Consider the following 22,428-nt stretch of genomic DNA (forward strand, 5'->3'; position numbering starts at 1 on the left):
TTTGTTACTTGTGTTGTTAGATAGTATAGGTAGATGATAATAAACGCAATGTAATTTAATGATGTGGATTTTATTCGTGTGGTAATATCACAAATCGATGATCAAATATTATTTGTTATTATTTTATTATTACAAGCCATTGGCTGGCAATCACTGAATAATTATTATATTTAAGGTAGTTATTTAAGTATTGTTTACAGAAATTATTTTTATTTTTATTCGATTTATAGCTAGTACCGTTATAGTATGTTATCGGCTGGAGTTGTAAAATCTAAATTATTATACGTATCTATCGAAGTAACAAATCTTTTCGTTCTTTCACTCTGGTGCAAATTCTACCGGATGTTATTGATCTAATATCGTAATAATATGTTATAATATCGTTTAATCAGTATAACTATATATACATATAAGTATATAAATGATATTATGTGATTAAAAATGATATTTTATGGTGATTAGCACCAGTGAAAAATATTATTCGTACTTCATGAGACATATTGTGACATGTGTAGTACGTGACCTGGAAAAACTGGCGTACTCATGTGCAATGTACAATAGGTACATACGTTTAATGTGCATATTATAATGTGCTACAAAAAGGATCGTGTAAACCAGGCCGTTGGCTTGATAAACCATTTTTTTAACCATCGAGTATTTATATATAGAGCATTGTTCACAAAATGGGATTCGTGTTTCAAAAGCTTTTAAGTTCTAAAAAGTTGTTACAAACCCGGTATGTAATCGCGTGGCATATTTGAAAATTTACCTATAAGACTACATTTATTTTGTTCTTGTTATTTACATAATTTCATATTTAATTTTATCCACAGTAAATATATTTTTAAACATTTAAATACATTTTTTTTTTAAAAATATGGTTTAAATGTGGGTAAGTATTCAATATTTCATCGTAACGTCGAGTTTTTCATAAAATATGATAATTTAATTTGTAATTTCAACTGAACGGTTCATTGCTTAATGATTTGTTCAAGTTCGATTAGAATGTAATGAGGATGTATCATGCATTCTTTATCTAGCTCAGGGTAATTTTACTTAATATAAAAATACAAAGTGATTTAAAAAAATAGAAAATAATTGTTTGCTAGTAAAGACACACGGTTTGCTAAATACGTATCGATCATATTTTTATCGATTACTACAAACTACCTATATGCGATATTTAAATTACGTTAAAAATGTCATACTTCAAAATTCATAAATGTTCAATAACGGAAATTTGCTGTGATAAAGTTTGATGGGATTTTACTTGACAGCTGATGAAAAAAAAAGATATAACTTTAACACTTAAAATAAACCACTATCTATGGAGTCTATCTTTCCTCCATACAATTTATACAAGTACATGATGCATTTACCTTTTAGTAAGTATGGATAAAATAATATTATTTTCTATTACTTATTACTTAGTTATAAGTATTTATACACAAATAAACTAAATAAATTATTATATCTATCGCGTTTCCGAAGAAATAATTTCAAAATAGTTTTCACATCGACAAGTATTTATTAATATTGTGCAGTACTTAAACAATACTTTATATATTTATATACATAAACATATTTTACATTTTATTATATTACAATAAGTATAGGTTCAATGATTAATAATTTACAAGAATAGTTATTTAGAAAACATATAGAGGTAGGTACATAGGTAGATAATAATTGAGAATGATATACAGTTTTTACACGCTTGTTCTGCGGTGAACTGGGTCCACGTAATATGTCGGCGGCGGCGGCGGTCGCGGAAACCCGAAGCTAGGGGCTGGCACACTCATCAATGTCGGGGGCTGTGCAGGTTGCCACGTCGTGTACACAGCCGGGCCGAAGTCTTGCATCGGCAGCGTCGGCGGTGGAAAACTTAAGCGAACTGCGGCCACGGGTCCCATAGCGAAATCCTGTGGCTGCCACGTCGTGTAGACAGCCGGGCCGAAGTCTTGTACCGGCAGAGGCGATAAGTAGGAGTGAGCGACGGCTGCGTTTTCAGTGGCGAAATCCTGTGGCTGCCACGTCGTGTAGACAGCCGGGCCGAAGTCTTGTACCGGCAGAGGCGGTAAGTCGGAGCAAGCGACGGCTACGGTTTCAGTGGCGAAATCCTGTGGCTGCCACGTCGTGTAGACAGCCGGGCCGAAGTCTTGTACCGGCAGAGGCGGTGAGTCGGAGTGAGCGACGGCTACGGTTTCAGTGGCGAAATCCTGTGGCTGCCACGTGGATTTTTTATAGCGGCGGCCGCGGCGTCGGCGGGGCCATGATCGCGGAAGATCTACTTGCGTGAATGCGTCCCTCTTCATACTTCCTTCGGTCTCGTCGTTCGCCTTAAACACAAGAATAATCAAATAAATTATTATAATGTTATTATTACGAAGTCGGTGTTGCAATTCGCTTGACCAACCGGCGTGCCCCTCGTTTTGCAACAGCCACAAACCAGATCAAATCTGGGGTCACCGTTTTCCAATACAATCCAGTTTTGGTAAAATGTGCGCACAATATCAGTAATTTTTCGTAAGTTCAACAATACGGTGATTAGCAACAGCCGGACGATGAACTCGTTTACACAGTACATTGTTATAAGTTATAATATTGTAGACAAAATATTAGAACGACTAACAATTAGGCTGCAGAATAACAAATGATGACGTTTTTCAAAAAACCGTTTTAAGGCTTGACTTTATAAAATTATGATATACGTTGTCATGTTTTCTGATTTAAGCCAGAAAACAAAAATGATTTTAAACATAATACTATTATTTAATATCGAAAAATTAAAAATAGGTGGGAATTTTAAATCTTCGTACACGCGTAGGTACAATATAATTAGATATACCTATAAATACTTCATTATGCGTTATCATGATTATGTATGAGATACTTATTACAAGTATTTATGTTTTTGTTTAGTTGAATATTATAAAAATCGAACCTCAGAACTTATACCTATTAAAGTAAATAGGCATATAAATATTTTATAACCAAGCTCAGTAATTTTATTTGCGATAAAATATAAGTTGCGATTTATATTACTTTATTGAAGATTCTTATGGATTTATGTTAAATATATTTAATTTTTGTTAGTGATAAATATATTATTATCTATACATTTCGAAATAAACACATAATCTTTGTGTATATATGAATATAATATTATACCTACTAAAACAAATTTGATTTTAATATTTTTTTTTTTTTTTATTAATTAAACCCGCGGTGACACCGGCCATTGGGTGTTAACATATTATTATTGCATTTTGTACATGGCTATGTAACTATATAAAATTGTTTTAAAAAATATGTTTTATTTATATTTAATTGCTACCAGTTTAATAGATTTTTTCTCGGTATTACTTACACTTTATATTTTTATCTAATTTGTTACTTGTGTTGTTAGATAGTATAGGTAGATGATAATAAACGCAATGTAATTTAATGATGTGGATTTTATTCGTGTAGTAATATCACAAAACGATGATCAATTATTATTTGTTATTATTTTATTATTACAAGCCATTGGCTGGCAATCACTGAATAATTATTATATTTAAGGCAATAAAAAAAAGTAATAGTAAAATAATTAGTTGTTTACGTTTTGTGAATGTATTGTAAGGTTTTTATTTTCACGGTATAAAAAAATGTATATATATTATATACTCAGCAATAAGTATAATACTGGTTACTATTTCTATTGAAATGTCTGAAATAAAATTTAAAAATTTGTCATAAATATAGGGGTAGTATAAAATATATAAAGGTAAAATATTATTGTGATACCAGCTAACGTTTAAGCACGAGAATTCATTCTAATTTATTCGTAAATTTCTACATTAAACAATACTCTTACACACACACGCACACACATAAATTAAGATTTTATGCGTACACGTGTATTGTGTATACTGTATATAAATGGTACATAATAATATATACAATGACTAATATAATGAGTTTTCAAAAAAAAAAACTATATTTTCATCACTTTATGAAATGGACGGACATTTTTTTTGGACGCTAAGCTCCGCTAAAACTGTCACTTCGACCGCATTAAATTGTATCATTTTTTTCATTTTTTTCATTTTTTCGCCGCGTTCGTGTTTTATGCAAGCGCTATTTATTAAACTAAACTCGTGTAGGCAAGCAAACATCATAAACGGTGAATTTTAAATGTTTTAACACAACTGTACTATAATAAACGTCACGTGACGACATTTCCCATTGACCGATGCGACGCGAATTGACCTGCACGCGTTATTTTAATTTTGTTTTTAATGAGATTAAACGGCGGTTGAAGTGCACCTTTGTATGATTTGCAGCACATGTGGGTTGTCTTTTTTGCGGACGGTGAAATCAAATTACGATGAAATGGACGAGCGTACCACGGACGACGGGTTCGAAATATAAATTGTAAATAAATTATCAATAATATAGTTTATTATTTACCACCACGTATATGAACTGTAGTAGGAGATTGAAATGAACGGGGAATGTTGGTTTTCCGCATTAGGTGTGCAGTACACCATGAACCGTTTTGGATGCGCTTACCTATTATATATACACCTGGACCTGGCTTTAAAGTCGGGCAATAAAGTGCAAGTCATTATGACTAGGGGGGGGAGGGCGTTTATTTTATCGATTGTAATTTTGTAACATAAATCCATCGGATACTTGGCAAACCATCAAATCGGCGAGCGCCCGAATAAACTCTTAGTTTTGATTTCTACGGTTAGCCCCGTGATTTATTCATTGTAGGCCAATATATACACAACATATACATTCACAATCACACACATGCACACACGAAATATATTATATAAAACGTATTTTATACATGTGTTACAGTATTATTATAGTTGATTATGATTTCACGAGTGGTTAGTTTACTTTTAAGGTCAACAAATAAAAGTTTGGTCTGCAGTAAAAAAACAAAAATGGGTGTTTTAATAATAAAATGGACGATATGCGAGTAGAGGTATACAAATATACAAATGTAAAATGTTGTGTTTATGGGAGCTTTGACTCCATTGAGCATAAACCATTCGATTTAACAGTTATTTCAGTATTTAACATAATAGAAATGAAAATATACCGCAATATAGGTACCTCTCACACAGATATTTCAGACTTTTAAGATGTTTTCCAAAACAAAACAAAAAAAAAGTAATCGGACGTGTACGAGTTGTATGCGGTTTAGAAACGGTTCAAAATATAATATAATATATTATGTACACTGCAAAGAGATTATAATATTATTATTTATCCATACATTTCAGCGAAAGTGTTTCAAGCACCGTGGGTTTGATGATTATTTTAAAAGTATGCTAAGTAAATATCACGAGCGATAATAATGAAATTTGCAAGCAGTACGAAATTTTTGATATTTTTCGGTGATCAATCACTATCGTCATCGCACGTCCAATATGTTATAGGTATACACATAATAATATCGTTATTATAATCTAAATCGAAATCAGATTATTTCGATGATCGAGTGAAGTTTTCTTTTTTTTTTATTCAGTTTGTGTTTTTTTGGACGGTGCTGCAGTATACTATGTACGTAAAACGGTAAACTGTTTTCGACTATAAGTTCAAATCGCTCAGACTTTATTGTAATTCGTCCGGGTCTGGTTTCGGATCCACGCGTCGGACCGTCATGTCATAATACGGACGCACTAACGAAAAATCGAAATTCTCGTGGCCCGGGTACGTCAAAGCGTTATACTTTTTCAACTTATGTTTCTGACCCCGTTCGGTGTCGCAGAGCAGAATTTCGTATTTAGACGTCGTTGATATACGTATTATACAATATACTATATATATATATATATACTTACACGGTGGCGGTACCGAAAAAAGTTTTTCCCGACGGATGGGGTGGGATCAATAGTTCGCCACCGTAACTGACGACGACATGAACCCTGCAAGAGAGGACGGAATATTGTTGTTCTTTATGCCGTTCGAACGGGGGTGGCCTGCAAACAACGTGGGCTCGACCGAAACCTTTTGATATTATTAAAATAATGGTAACACCACGGATTCCTATGATTACCTAACATTTGTATTAGAAATATATAATATTCCTATAAAATCCTATACCTAGGTTACATATCTAACCTCCCATTTTATAAAAACGTCTACGCAGTTTCGCGTCTCTTTTTATTATCAAGTACTCATTCATCAGCAATAACTTTATTGCCGATCACATAGATACTTCTTCTCTATGTCAAATATGATTCTTTTAAACTAAGTTTGTATTTATAGCTTCAAATCTACTAAGGTACTTAGTTGCTATATAATATTACTATTAAGTTTATTCAATTTCCTTGGTTATATTATTATTTTTATCATTTTTACCATTTATTGTTTACATAATATGAATATTATTCCATTACTAATTGTACTATATTACTTTTCTAAAACGTTCTTATACCCGTTTACAATAAATAAATAAATTCCAAAAAGCGAACAAAGTACGATGCGACGGTGGTAAATTGATAAATATAAAATGAATAAACTTGGCAAACAAAAGCTTTTAAGCTTCATGCGTCAAAATGGTTTTCCTATGAACATATCGAAGTGAATTCGATACTGAAAACAATATTTTTCGACTACAATTATTATTATAGTCACCTACATTACATGCGTACCGTGGTATTAACGTATTATAGGTATTATTATTATTAAAGAACAATGGATGTATATTATACTGGTTCAGCAGCGCCGGATCAGTTAACAAGTGTCACACTCGAGTGTATTATAATAACTATAATATCGTTTGACTGCAGTAATAATTTGATATCTGTAGCTTGTTATTGACGAGTATAAAAATATAAGACATCGTATAATAATTATCATAACGCGCCCGGCCTAATCGGTGCTGTTAATTAAATCACTATTCGATTACAACAAAATAATTATTGACAACGACAAACCGCACGCATAAATCTCTTATGTACACGATGTTTATAATGTACTCAGGTATACAGAGCGTCAGAGCGTATGTGCCGAGTATACGCAGGTATTAAGGTACACGAAGTATTTCAATGCTGAAACTATAAATAATATTTTTATAATATTATTGTAATAATTGCAGTCGATAGCAAACAATAATAATATACAGCTCCATTATTCCACAACATCGCCTGCGTATTGTAATTCGATCGGTCACCACGCATCTATTATACGATATAATATAATATTATAATATTCGGCATGGTATGTTTGAACTTCGCCGGCTGCCGGCAAGGGGTAGCAGTTGTCGGTGGAACGTGGTCGTTAAACCCGTGTACGTTAAACCCGAAACAGTGGACGAAAACTTTCATTTTTTGTTCCACAGACGTTTTCTTTTTCGAAATTGTTTTTTTCCACGACAGTCGTTCGACGCATGCAAAGTCAATATTTATTAAATTATTTATTAATCCGGTTCCGGTGTATAGGCTTGCGTGTTATTATTATATTTTTTTTTTTTACGAATGAAACGCGGAAAATTAATAAATAAATAAATAAACGAAAAGTCGTATCGCGCATATCGTCGACGGCACCGTTCGTATAATATTATACGTGACATATTATAATAATATAAAGACCCCGTTTCTCGGTCTTCAAAACGACGCTTTACCACGACAAAATATCCATGTGATATATAATTATAATAATTGTATGTACCACCAATGTCGTATCTATAGCCTATATGATATTATATATGTAATTATGTGACCTGTAAAAACGGAACAAACAATTGAAGCCCGTCCGAGGAGGATAATCGATCTGATTTTTTTGTTGTGCTCCGAGATGGGTTTTGTTAGACCCAGCCTAGATTGGTTTCAATGAGTTGTCCCTCAGTAGGTATTAATTATACATAATGACTAAATTAACGACAGTTACTATCAATCAATATTTTATAATATAGGTAGTTCTAAGGGGGAAAAAAATAACAATTTGTTCGAAATCGGGACAAAAGCAGGATGTTTAAGTTAAAATTGAAACATTCTACAGTAATACGGTGCCGATTCGATCACGAAATGTAGTTTAGGACACAATATGCTTGAAAATCTGTACTGTACCAACGAAGGCGGGACTTCTGCTCATATTATAGTTTTGTACAAATATAATATTATAATATGCATAGTAATTTTTTTACACAATATGTACATACTGCAATATTAATAATTGTGTACGTTTAATCATACGGTAGCGTTCGTGCTAATAACGATCTCGCTGAAGCCATCTTAAATCGTAGTATATTAATCGGAGAAATAATATTTATCAAGCCACTCGAACTGAAATAAAATCGACGCGAATTGATTACGAGACCGAGAAATCATATATCATAGTATGACCCGATGAGGGACATCTAATACGTTCATATATATATATATATATATAAATGTCACCGTGATGTTATAAATTTAAGTATTATTATCAGAATTAGACGGTAAGTTCGCGGTCGTATATAATACGAAGACGGCGCCTATTGTATATTATATTATACAGCGTGCGTCGAGAATATAATCTCAGCTATTATTATAATATCATAGGCATTAGAGTATTAGAGCATTAGATTATTATAAGCAAGGATGGGCGGTTTAATGATATTTTATTAACAGAGTTAAGTAAAAATTAAAATTAAATATTTAAACTTAATGGTTTTATATAGAAACCGCAACAATTAACTTACAAGCTTGTAGTACAAGGTTTGTATTTACATTTTTAATATGCGTATTATTACAAATAGCCAATAGATAATTTAATATGAATCATGACTTATAACGAAAATATGTTTTATTATTATTATTTTTCTAAAATACCAGTATGGTATAAGAAATAATATATTTTTATTGAGAGACTCTGGCTAATGTGCAACAACGTGAGGTAAAAGTTCGATCATCAATGCCCAATTATTTTATAATATTTACTATCTAATTATTTTTTTAAATAAACTTTATTTGGATTTTATTGAAAGTAACTCGTTGCTTGCTAAGTTAATATCAATACAAATCATTTATCAACTAAATCCGAAGAAGTTAAAATTAACTTAACCTTAACTTATTATCTCGTTTATGCCCAGCATTGCTATTATACGCATAACATATAAAACATGAACAAATGTATAAAATAATAATTAAATATTTACTCATAAGTTATAAGTATGTAACCATGCATCCGATATATTAATTATGTTATATCGTGTACCATATTCTATCAGATATGCGTCACATATATGCACAACAAACATTAATATTACATGTACGTTCGCGATATCGTATAATCCCCACCGGTTTTGTGATAACTCGACATTTGGTTGGTCCTGTATATACGGTGGCTTTAGTTTAATGCGTGGTTGTATCAGATGAAGATTATAAACTCGAATGAGAATGATTAGTGTCGATAAAATTCGTTGTTAAACGCGCATGTAATTTTATTTGTATCATCATCATCATTATTATTATTATTATTATTATTATTGTTATTACTATTATTATCATTCAAAGCGTCGCTCGTTGTCATATGAATATAATGTTTTAAATTTACCGTGCGCGTATATTATAATATATACGTGTATTTTTCGTCGTGCCGATTGTGTTAATTATTTAAAATATATTAAAACATAACGATATATATGGCTCTGGGTGCTTTCGATTATTTTGTGCTTACGGTCACGTTGCTCGCGTCCGCCGCGATCGGGGTGTATTATCGACTCACTGGTGGCAAACAGCAAACGACACAGGTAAAACATAATAATAATATGCACCAATCGTATACATAACATTATAATACTTTACGTAATGTTTTTGTCGTACGACCGTCGCGTACTTTCTTTTGAACAACCAAAATGTATATTTAAATTATTTGAACGTATTGTCACGTGCCCGGGAAAATTGGACAATACATCGACTTTAATATAGCTATATAATATACGGGATGATTCACCAAGCATATCCACTGTATTTTTCTTTTAATACTGAGTTAATAAAAATTATGATTTTTTGGACATTTTAAGTATACTTAAGGACCATATTTTAAAATACATAATTAGATTTTGTTATCACACATTACATTGTTAAAGAGTTTTCACACGAATATGGCGATACAGGCTATTTTTTTTCAAATGACAATCACCCTTTTTCCAATAAATTGTTAATCGGATGAATTTTTTTGAAAATGATGATGTACCTAAACCGAAATTCCATCCAGTAGTACTTGAGTTATTAAAATTTAAATACAAAGGAAAAAATCATCTGCTTCACAATTTTCAGTAGAAAAAGAGGATTCAAGTTTGAATAAAAAAAGTTTGTGCCACCACATTCCACGGGTCTTTAAATGGCAAAAAGTAGAAAATGTGTCTGAAAATATTATAGACTTGAATTATTTTTAAAAATTATCATACTCAGAATTTTTTTTTTAAAAAACGCATTAATTAAGGATATAAACTGGTTGAGTGTGTTTGGGGAATCCACCTTGTCTGACTACATATTACCAGTATGGTGATCTATTTATCATCTATTATCACTTTGTGAATTTGAATATTAAACTAGTTAGGAAAGCTCACTCTGCGAGCGTGCTATAATCGCCTAAACTCCCGTTTTTTAAACGTATTTTTATACAACACAATAAAATATAATTTAATACCTATACAATATTTATCTAAAGCAACTAAAGGAACGTATGGACGACAAATAAATATAATAATATCAAAAATAAGTCTACAATAAGTATCTATATTCCATACTATATGATTACCGCGTTTTACAACTGCATGGGAATATAGAATATGATAATTATCAGTTTGTTCACTGCGTGATTAATATGTTTATTTTTCAGTATAATAATATCATATCATATCATACTGTGGTGTAAAATATCAGATAGGACATACGTAAAGCCAATAAACAAATCAATATGATATCAGTACATTTAGAAATTAATTCTTGGAAAACTACATTTTATAATCTTATTAGTATTGGTAATTGAAATCAGTTATTTTCCATTCACAATGTTCAATCATCGGGCGTAAACAAATGATTAAATATGTAATAATAACTATAACGTAATATTATCTATTGGTAAATTAAAATTTCACTTTTGATGGAATAGGTATAATAAATAAGCATCATAGAATCGGATCTTTCGTCCACCAAAAACACACTGGGTTTCTTCAAACAAATACAAATTAATCTTATCAAATTAAAAATATATTTCAATAATAATACAGTTAATCCGATGTGATATGTTAGGTATTATTAAGAGACGGTTTTTTTTTGTCTGTGAGGCCAATGACCTTGGTTGTTCTGGCCTTTTTATATGTAAAAAAAAAATAAATAGTTTGTAGGGTAAAAATAATAAATACGAACAAATACAAAATAATCCTATACCAGAAATAAAACAAATTAATAATTAATAAAAAAACATCTATACATTGTTAATCCCGGGTGCTCCGAAAAAAAAACATGGTTTGGCTGTAATTAATTGTTATTTTTTGTTCATTTACTAATGGATATTGTCGCAAGGATGATTGTAAATTATATATAGTGTGCACAGTGCACACACTCACACAAATATATATATATATTTATAATATTATTCATGATATTTCTAGGAATACATGCTGGGAGACAAGAAATTGTCAATTATACCTGTGGGGTTTTCGTTGATGGCCAGTTTCATGTGTGCTACAGCCATGTTCGGGTTAAGCGCCGAAAACTACTTGAGAGGAACACAATTTATGGTCATTAATGCATGCAATATTATCGGCACACCTATTGTCGCCTATGTGTTCCTACCAGTATTCTATAAACTCGGATATTTATCCGTCTACCAGGTAAATCGGTATTGTGAAAAAAATGAATTATAATTTTTTTATTAATATTTTGTTATTAACTACAATAAATAATAAGGAACAAAATATTAATATTATACCATTACTAACCACGCTGCTGTAGAACGCCTATTAAGTACTTAATAATGGGAGATTATAAATAATTATACCTAATCATTAAATATTTTAATGAGACTCCTGACAAATATTTGACATTTTACGTGGTCGTTTAATAATTCATAATTACTTTTCTCCCTTCATTTTTATTTATTTTTTTATTTTTAGTACCTACTTAGGTGGGTAGTTAAATTTTGCAAATACAAAAGATTCACAATTTAAATTGGTATTAATTATGCTATGATAATAATATGTACTTATCAAAAGAAAGTAAAATCTTTTGAAATACGTATACACCGTGAAAAATAAAGACAGGAAGCTATATGTTTCTAAGATATGATTTCCCGATATATTATGTAAGACACATTATTCTGGTAGCTAATATATTTTAGAAAATGTCCCTGTATTCTTATAATATGTAATGTCTATACTTAACTAAATGAATGCAATGTATTATTTATTTTGGTTTAAACTTATTAAATATTTAATATCACGTTAAATAATGTAGGTTTCCGTGTTATTTTCGGAACACCCAGTTTATTATTGATCATTGCTGAAATATAATATATTTACACGCCATTGTTTTCATAGCAGTTCGATTTTAGCCCTTTCGGACTTTTCGCCAAACTTCGGTCGGGTAGTAATTTTCAACGGAATTCGCCGGCTTGAAGTTCGTGTAACTATGTACGAGGTAATGTTTCTTTTGTACATTTCTTCCGACCCGTGTAATTAAACGATGCAATTCAAGTATATATGTAGCTCAAATGAAAACTGAAAAATAAATAATAAGAAAACAACCCGTCCGTCACACATTACTATTATATAGTAGTGCATCGACGAGCGTCTGTAGTAATATTCGACGTTGGCGTGCAAATTTATAGTTTATTTTAATAATTTAACTTTCAAATGTATAATGATGTGAACACCTCAAACGACCTACCGGCTAATATAATATAATAATAAATTCCACAATCACGTGGCGTGCCAGGATATAACATACTATAATTCACTGAACAATTTAAAAAAATATATAGGTATTGTCGGAATTAGAAAATTAATCGATATAAATCATATTATAATGTTGCGTTGTTATTTCAGTATTTGGAAGAGCGTTTCGGCAAGTCGACCAGAATCTTCGCATCAGTGGCGTTTAGCATCCAGACGGTGCTGAGGACTGCTCTGGTACTGTACGCGGCCTCGCTGGCTCTGAACGCTATCGCCGGCTTTTCGCAGACAGCGTCCATGACGGTCGTCGGCGTTTTGTGCACGTTTTACTCGACCGTCGGCGGCATCAAAGCCGTAATCGTCACCGATCTGTTTCAGGTCAGCCCAGGGTCTTATATATATATATATATAGGTTATCGATTCAAAGCGATTTTTTCAGATTTTTTTTCCCCCACCACTCTAGTAGGTAATTAAATTACAACGATTTAACGACGATAATAATATTATTTGAATGTTTCATAATGTTGTAAAACAAAATCGTTGTGATGGTAAATGTATACGATAAACCTAATCCATCCGAGCAATGTACTACTGTCTACGCGTCTACTACACGAGTGTTCTCAAAATTTCAGTAACCTAATGATTTATATTCTGATCTTTCTTCTATATTAATTTTGAATTTTACATAGATTGCAATTGTATACGATATAACCAAGGTTCCGCACTGACGAAATTAAAAAGTGTGTATTCGAAGATTCGATTGTAAATAACAAAACGTCAAAACTTCACGATGAGGTACAAAAGTTGAATATTACTACGTTCATGTACGAATGGTGTTTAGCCATTGCATATTACGATCAATAAGGCGCATGTTAAAACAAAATAGTTTTGAGCACATAAGTCAGGGGCTACGGGCTACGGCCATAACAGCTATTACCCAGCAGCGATTCCTACTCTCAGAATCAGCTTTTCAAATTAAATTAAATTTAGTTTTGACTTCATTGCTTCGTAATATCTGTCATGTTTTGAGTTAATTTGGTTTACAACGATAAGTGCAACATCAATATTAATATAGCAATAATCTCATTCAAATATCATATTGGAATATATTTATGCAAATGACGGATCGTATTAAACAATATAATTGATGGTTTACAATTTCCATATACCTATACTAGTCTGATGAAATTATTTTCATATTATCAATAAAATGTAAATAATATGTAATACGATCACATGCTGAAGTACTTATTGAAATACAATTTAGTTGCTATAATTCAAATCCGATTACAGGAAAAGTTGTAATTCGACTCTGATATCTAAAATGTTAAAAACAATATAATATACTACCTAATGTTCATATTACATTTGTATGATACTCCCTATAAAATGTTATTTGACTTTGATCATATTAATAATAATATAAAGAGTAAACGAAACTCCATAATTAAAATCGATGACCTTTGATTGGAAATACAATTTTCGGAATTTTTTCCCGACATTCATTCATTATTTTAAATATAATCTACTTCAACTATAATTATTAATGTTTGACTTATAGTTTAAAGTTTTAAAATATTCTAATGACAATATTCAACTTTTATAAAGATGTAAGTACGTGATGTACACGAAATCTTGAAATGTTGTGGCCTGCAAACATTTTATCAACTGGATTTAAAAAAACAATGTATTGCATAAAAAAACGAATGATTATTATATTTTCTATTTTTTTTCCAGAGTTCAAATTACATTTTTAAATCATCATTATACAAATGGTTTTCTATTTTTGTAGCTTTGGAATGATGTAATAAGTAATTCTTGGTTCAATTTTGCTAATGACTTAACATACCAAATTATATAACAGGCTTATATATCAGAAGCCAGTGATTAATTTGTTCTAAAGTTTGTTCTCTATTACTAAATTACTTATTGTTGTAAACTTGTAAATAATGAATATTATACTATGTATAGAACTCGAGCTTACAAAAATATTTATTCCCAAGAAATTAATTTCCAGGACACGTGTCTTAGTTCAAAGTTTACATTGAATTTGTGCTTTAAATTAAATATACTTGAAAATCAAAACAGGATAGCATAACATCATCACTTTACTTATACATGTATATAACGAGTTATTCCATCCTCAATTTCAAAATTGTATATACTAGATATACTTAAAATAATACATTATAAACCGTATTATAAATAATCTATCATACAAAATTGTAATAGTCAAAGGTGTAATAAAGCCGACGATGATTTAAATTTAATTATGTGTTTATCTGTGCTGATAATGCTGAATATTGAAAGGTCTTAAGCTTAAAAAAAGGTTTGCCATTGTTAATTAAATTCTAAAACGAAGATGAAGAGATGTTGAGGGAAATACCGTATTTACAGACAATTTGAGTAAAATGTTTTTTGTTTTATAAAATATAATGTAATATTTTGGATTTGAAATGTATGAAGTTATTTGGAGTTCTAACTTTGTAATCAAATTAATTGCCATTTTATCGACTAACCAGGTTGTAAAAACAACAACTAACAGTTAATTGACGAAATTTTTAAAAAACCGTCCATTATCCTCACAAATATGTAGGTATAACAATAAGACTAGGAATTTGTGCTAAACGTAAAACTGACATGATATTAAAACACGTTCTAATTTAAACAGGCTTTACATTGTTATGCCTATGATGTAATTACGTTTTTCGATTTGCACAGTCCTTGCTCATGTTTGGATCCGTTTTCACCGTCATTGCGGTGGCAGCGGTAGAAGTCGGCGGACTGTCAGAGATCTGGAGGATCGCTTACGATTACGGTCGCGTAGAATTGTTCAAGTGCGTTAAGACGAGTGGGTACACAGTGTGTGGGTGCGTTCCCCAATATTAATACACGAACGTTCCCACAGCTTTCAGATCGACCCGACGGTCAGGCACAGCTGGTGGTCGCTGATGCTGGGTGGAATGTTCACGTACGTCTCGGTGTACGGTGTCAACCAGGTGCAGGTACAACGTTACCTGACCATGAAGGACTACGGTACCGCAGTCAAAACCCTGTGGTTCTGTTGGCCAATAACCGCGTTCTTGTCGCTGTCCATGTGCTTCGCAGGCCTGGCCATATTCTCCAAGTACCGGGACTGTGACCCGATCAAGTTGGGACCCCTAGACCTTGCTTTAAGTTATTGAATGGCTTACTGATAAGACGTTTGTGTTCGCGTGTGTTTGTGTGTATTCAGGGAGGGCAGAATAACCAGTGGCGATCAGCTGATGGCTCTGTTCGTGCTGGACACGATGACCCACATACCTGGATTAACCGGCCTGTTTTTGGCGGGTGTTTGCTCATCCGCTCTGTGCTCCGTGTCCGCAGCTCTCAATTCACTGGCAGCTGTCACACTTGAGGACTACGTCATGGTAAAATTTGACATTAATTTTGTTCGTCTCCACCGCGCTCTGTCTCACAAAATTAATTAGCTATTAGTGCTTGGAAGTAAAATAAACCATAATTGCATAAAAAGTGTGAAAAACAAAAAATCTGGTCGATATAAAGTCCAAAATATACAATTAGATACACACTGTATGTGTAAAAAAACTTTTAATCACGGGATGAAATATTTTTTAATTTTAAGCTCTAAAAGCATCACATATATATATATATATACATCGCTTGTACCTGCAGTATACTTGTAATTTTTTTATCACACTTTTCAGTGCTCATACTAAAATATTATTATTATTATTAAAACCGTGTAAATCTATAATATTACTGGAATGTGTTTCGAATGTGTATAATTATATATAGCCACTGACGAACGTCGACATACCCGATAGCAAACGTGTGGTGTGGCTCAAAGTTCTTGTCGTCCTCTACGGGATTCTATCGATAGCGTTGGCGTTTTGTGCGCATTTCGTGGGACCGCTGCTGCAGGCATCGATGACGATTTTGGGAATTATTGGAGGACCTATGTTGGCGGTGTTCACTCTGGGCATACTCATACCGTACGCAAACCAAAAGGTAACCATCAAACATCGTATTTCGTTGCAAGCGCACGTTCGTGACACACATTAATGATAGAGATTCATTAAAATAATACGCATGGTGATAAAAAAAAAATTGTACCAGTCGACTGAAAATTGCAATCGCGTAGGTATATTTTATGGAGGAAGGGCAGAGGGGGATGCAGTGCTTACGAAATGCCTGGGAAAGATTTAAAAATGAAGTTTTTGCCATACATTCCTATCTATTATAATGCTTTATTTCTATTATTATTATCTGTTAACACTATTTTTTCTAGAAAAAAAAAGGACTAAAAGTTTGGCCGATAAGTAACAGACCTATAGTTTAACAATTACTTATAACTAGGTAACTATATAAGGTACCGAGCTATCAATGTATACCATTTTATTAGAAAGAAATAATATACGATAATTATTATAATGTGCCCAATTTGTATTGTCACAGTTAAAGTTAAATATAAAAAATATCGTGACACATAATTTTAGGGTACCGATTTTCACTTCCTACTTCGCCTGGTGCTGTTTGTTTATTGATATATTTAATTTTAAGTTTGAAAAATAGATTTGGAAATGTATATCTTTTTAGAGTACGTTATACCATGTTATACACTGCTGTACCTATATTATTTTAGTAAAACCATAAGGCATAAGTAATGTATCGTATATATAAAATATCAAAATACCTGAAAACCTTTTCTCATCTAACTATATAAATGTGAAATGAAAATCTCCTTACAGGCTAAACTCTGTAACTACTTATCAGATCTTCATGATTTTTTTTTTTTTAAACGAAAGAGTATACCATGGAGAACGTTCTTATGAAAGAAAATTTTAGGAAAATCCACCTAAAGAGTAAGAAATCTGGATGTCAAAAATACAACAGTGGCGGCATCTGTCCAGAAAAAAATAAACTAAATGATAAAAAATGTAGTTTATTGTTTGCAGATTAAAATAACAATAGTGTATTATATATTGGTTGCTATTGGTTAATCGGGCATGTTTGTTGATTTTTTTATTATTATTTTTTGTCAATATATGTATATATATATAAATAAATGTTTGTGGGTAGATTATAGACCTCTGGAAAGAATATGAGCTAAATTAAAAAGGGTTAAATTTGATTTTTTTTTGTTCATAGGATTTTAGTACGGTTAGGTTAGGTTAGGATTTTGTATTAATTGATTATATTAATCCACGGTAGGTGGAATTAAGTAAAACGACAAACTTCGTATAACTTTGTTACTTTAGAGTTAAATCATACAATTACATAAAACAGCACGGGGTCCGCGATCTACCGCAAGTATATTGCCTACCTGATAATATACTGCTGCGAATCAGAATTTTTATTCCGGGCAACAGAAAAGTTAAGATAAATTTTGATCACCATACACCAAATATTAAATAACGAATTGAACAAAGTTTTAGTCATATAGAGTTGGTACATTTAACGGGCAACGAAGTGCATGCGATCAGCTAGTATATTATATAAATTCACACATTTTAAACAACATTTGTAAATATTTTATACCTACAATAAATTAAATTATGGTTTTATTAAATGAGTAAATACCCACATTAAAAACTTTTTTCAAACTTAAAACTCTTAGTATAAATAAACGAACAACAAATTGTGAATGAATAAACAATTTTACGCTTTAGTATGAAACTATTTTTTTTACATTTTCAGCATTGCCAAGCACCATATTATAGTGCTAAAAATGTCAACAATAATTATGTGAGACATGATTTTAAGTTAGAAGTATATAATATGTACGTTAACGTAGTGTAATTAGTTTTTCGTTATAATTTATAAATAAATAACCATCTAGGAATTAGAAGAAATGCAAAGAAATTAAAATTTTTAAAAATAGAAAACAACATTTTTTTTTTTTACTGTTTTGTGTACTTACGTTTATCCATCAAACTATTTTTAAACCCCCTCGCACTTTTTTACACTATTTTTTTCATAATCTTGTTACAATATTTTGTACCTTGTGGTATTATAATATATTAATTATTTTTACCAGCCCCCCTAAAAAAAAAAAAAAACAATAATAATAAAACTGGATACGCCCCTGGACAATATTGTATTAGTTTTGATGATATTTACCACCACTAACCAGAAGTTATATAATATAATATAAACAATAATATAGTACATCAGTAAGTTTAGGAAATTAAGGTAACCTAAGTAGTAGCGGGTGGTGATCTACCTTGAAATGTTATGCGCGGTAGTAGTTAGTGATTTATCAAATTTTATAAATTGTTATGTGGCGTGTAGTGGCTGATGGCGATGATGTAAACATCCGTCGGCCACGCTTGCATTTTTTTTGTTTTTGTCACACGCGATCGGTTTCAGTTACTTTATTGTTGAAATTTCATTTATTTCAATAAACGACGGGAGCCAGAAGACCGAAGTATAATGCTAACGCGGTTCCTCCTCTGGCTCTCGATTAACACTGAAAAAAACGTTACTATATTGTTATAACGGTACATAATGTGTGTTCTGTGTACAGGGTGTTTTGGTGGGTCTGGTCGCGGGCCTCGTGTTTTCGTTCATCTTGGGACTAGGAGGACCCAAACCGCCGGTGCACAATTTGCCCACCTACACCAACGGGTGTTCGCCGGACTCGTTTCGTGACTTCGGTGTAAATGCTTCGTCTACCGCCGCTCTACTACTACCAACGTCCATGACCACACTAGAGTGAGTATCACTGTGACGTATTATGTTTTATGTACGTTATGCACACTACAGTGTAACACAATGATTATAACGATATTTTATATATCTTGAATTGAGTTTGAAAGTTTGAGATTTGAATGGATCACGTAATTTGAATAAAATAATCGTCCTCCATATTATAAAATATTACCTATTTGTCTGGACCAAATGTACCTACAGCCGATGTGTGTGGTTTCACTTATCATGTAAGAGGTATCACCCACAAAAAAATAATATAGTTTATTAGATTTAAACATATTATAGGTACAGTGTGATCACGGTTTAAAGTGGGTACCTAACACTAAACGTTTTGGCCTGATGACCATTCATTTTATTCGGGGTATTTTTATTCAACGTAGAGGACTTTATATTACATTTTACTTTTTTCAGCAAAAACAATAAAAAAAAATTTAACACATTTTTAAAATAAGAAATTCATTAATTTTTTTTAAACAACTCTGACCTACCAATTTTTTCCATATTAAAAATGTAGTGATTAATAGGGGTCAAAAATCATAAGAAAGCACACAAAGGTTTAATCAAAAAATAATATAATAAATATAAAATAACATGAATAATATTTAGAAAAATATTGCAGTTTTATTATTATTTACAATATTTTTTTTTTTTACTGTATTAGAAATTCCTTGTAATTTCCTATGATTTTCACGGATTCATATGATTTCTAACTCATTCTCAATAACTAAATATTATTCAGATAGAAAAAAAAACTAAATAAGTCAAAATATTGTCGAAAAAATAATGTGGTTCAAATTTGAACTCAAAGCAAAAAATGTTTATTTTACTACGCAATCGCGGATATAAAATTAAACATTTTAATTTGTCAAAATAAGTTCAATGTTAAGTATCCTTTTATGCAGTTAAAAACCTCGAATCAAATTATAAGTTATCTGACCGAGAGATTAATGAATGAGTGTTACTTACCTTAAATCGTGTCACACTGTATGAAGAAGTGATGTAGCGAACAATATCGATATCGACCCCTTTCCTTGAATTTCGTACAGATAAGTACATGCATGTCCATACATATCCATGGATATTCGATACAAATACGTTACTAAATGTTACAATTTATCACCAATTATATAGTATTTAAGTATCTAAGTGCCTAGCCAACAGTGTTCGGACTTATCTAGATGAATATCTAGATAATTATTTGTCCATCTTTTATCTTATCTAGATAAATAGTTATAAGGTATCGAAACGTTCATCTTCGATAATTTTTTTACTTATCTAAATAAATTCATCTACATACATTTTTTATTGATAATAATCGCAAAATTGTACAAACGCATTTTAAATATTTATAAAATTTTCAAACCAGATTTATGGTTTATAATTAATAATGTAATTATTTTTATTTATATCATTATTATTATCATGTTCCTAGTGCCCAACTAAAATATACCTAAATTTAAAACCCATATAAAAAAAATTGTATCTTTTTTTTTATCTAGATAAATATGAGTTAAGTTATCTTTTATATCTATCTAGATACATTTGATTTCCATTATCTTTATCTTTATAAAAAAATACCTATCTAATCCGAACACTGGTCAGAGTGTACTTAATTGAACATTATCGTTTTAGGATTCACGAAGAAAACTACATGTATTTGTATAGGATAAGTTACATGTATTACATAGTCATTGGTTTCGCAACTACCGTATTAGTGACTTTGGTGGCAAGCTTGTTCTTCGAATCGAATGCCAATACTCTTGATCCGAAACTACTTTTTTCGGCTAATCCAAACGGCGTAGAAAGACAAGTTGAAACGAGACAAAAAAGACCGTCAACTGTTTCGAAAACCGTCACGTTTTCCATTAATTCGTGAAAAATATCATTGTTTATTATTATTATTATTATTATTATTATTACTAATATTAATAGACAATAGTTTATTTGTTTATGATATAATGATGGTAAGTATTTTTGTTTGATTTTATCATTCTAACCAGAAAGTGAATTAATTATTTATATGTTTGTTGAGTATAGTTTATATCTACTTTTAATTTACATTTTTACTGTAAAAATAGATTTTTATGATATTTTTGAATGAAAATATGTTTTTTTTTTATTATAACATAAGATTATAAACATAAATGTCACTTAGGAACATAAGAATTTGGATATGTGTAACAGCAGTGGGGTAAGGATGAGTTTATTTTTGCCCCATTGTATGTCTGTATTCATTTTCTGCGGGTGTCCCCGAGGTTTTTGATTATGATACAAAACATTGAATAAAATATTTAGACTAATATAATATAATATGACGTATACCACTACTTTTATTAAGCTTACATAGATACGTTACAATGTGAATTTATATATTATAAAAAACTGTCTTTATAGTATGTAATTAAATCATTACATGCTTTTTGTATTATATTATATTAAATCATTTAATTCCCAAATTGTTTTTAAACGTCATCGTAACTGATGTGGATTATGACTTGTGAGTTTATGACTACAGCAAGTGTTATTGTAGTCATACACATTTCGTTATGTATACAGCACGAGTGGCCAGTGTCAGTTTTATTCTCTATTTTAGTACTAAATATCCCGCGATGAGAGCTCTGGTGAATTATCACATCTTCAGCAGTGAGACAAAATAATATTGAAATTTAAATACTTATACCTATTAGTGCAAGGCTAAAATTATCATTAAATAAATGAATTCTTAGAAATCAATCAACATTATAATATATATTTTACAACAGCGCCATAAGAAAAATTTTAATTTAAATTTCAAACAATTAGTATTATAGAATATGTACCCTGCA

General features: G+C 31.1%; 1 protein-coding gene across 1 annotated transcript; it reads left to right on the forward strand.

Annotated features, from left to right (window-relative positions):
- Positions 1 to 9,333: 9,333 nt before the first annotated feature.
- Positions 9,334 to 22,031, forward strand: LOC132941563 (putative sodium-dependent multivitamin transporter). The gene is made up of 9 exons (XM_061009669.1): positions 9,334 to 9,739; positions 11,609 to 11,830; positions 13,043 to 13,267; positions 15,611 to 15,726; positions 15,798 to 16,040; positions 16,125 to 16,299; positions 16,688 to 16,900; positions 19,419 to 19,606; positions 21,236 to 22,031. Exons 1-9 carry the CDS (start codon positions 9,632 to 9,634, stop codon positions 21,477 to 21,479), a joined length of 1,734 nt encoding a protein of 577 aa, XP_060865652.1. The 5' UTR covers positions 9,334 to 9,631; the 3' UTR covers positions 21,480 to 22,031.
- The last annotated feature ends 397 nt before the right edge of the window (positions 22,032 to 22,428 follow it).

Source organism: Metopolophium dirhodum, chromosome 3 (genome assembly GCF_019925205.1).
Source record: "Metopolophium dirhodum isolate CAU chromosome 3, ASM1992520v1, whole genome shotgun sequence".
In the NCBI taxonomy this organism is placed as follows: domain Eukaryota; kingdom Metazoa; phylum Arthropoda; class Insecta; order Hemiptera; family Aphididae; genus Metopolophium; species Metopolophium dirhodum.

Excerpts from the sequence above, each read along its gene's own strand:
- LOC132941563 (XM_061009669.1), top strand. The coding sequence starts at position 9,632 with ATGGCTCTGGGTGCTTTCGATTATTTTGTGCTTACGGTCACGTTGCTC. Across the intron at positions 13,268-15,610 it reads TCGTCACCGATCTGTTTCAG|TCCTTGCTCATGTTTGGATC; the intron begins GTCAGCCCAGGG and ends CGATTTGCACAG. Across the intron at positions 16,901-19,418 it reads TACCGTACGCAAACCAAAAG|GGTGTTTTGGTGGGTCTGGT; the intron begins GTAACCATCAAA and ends TTCTGTGTACAG.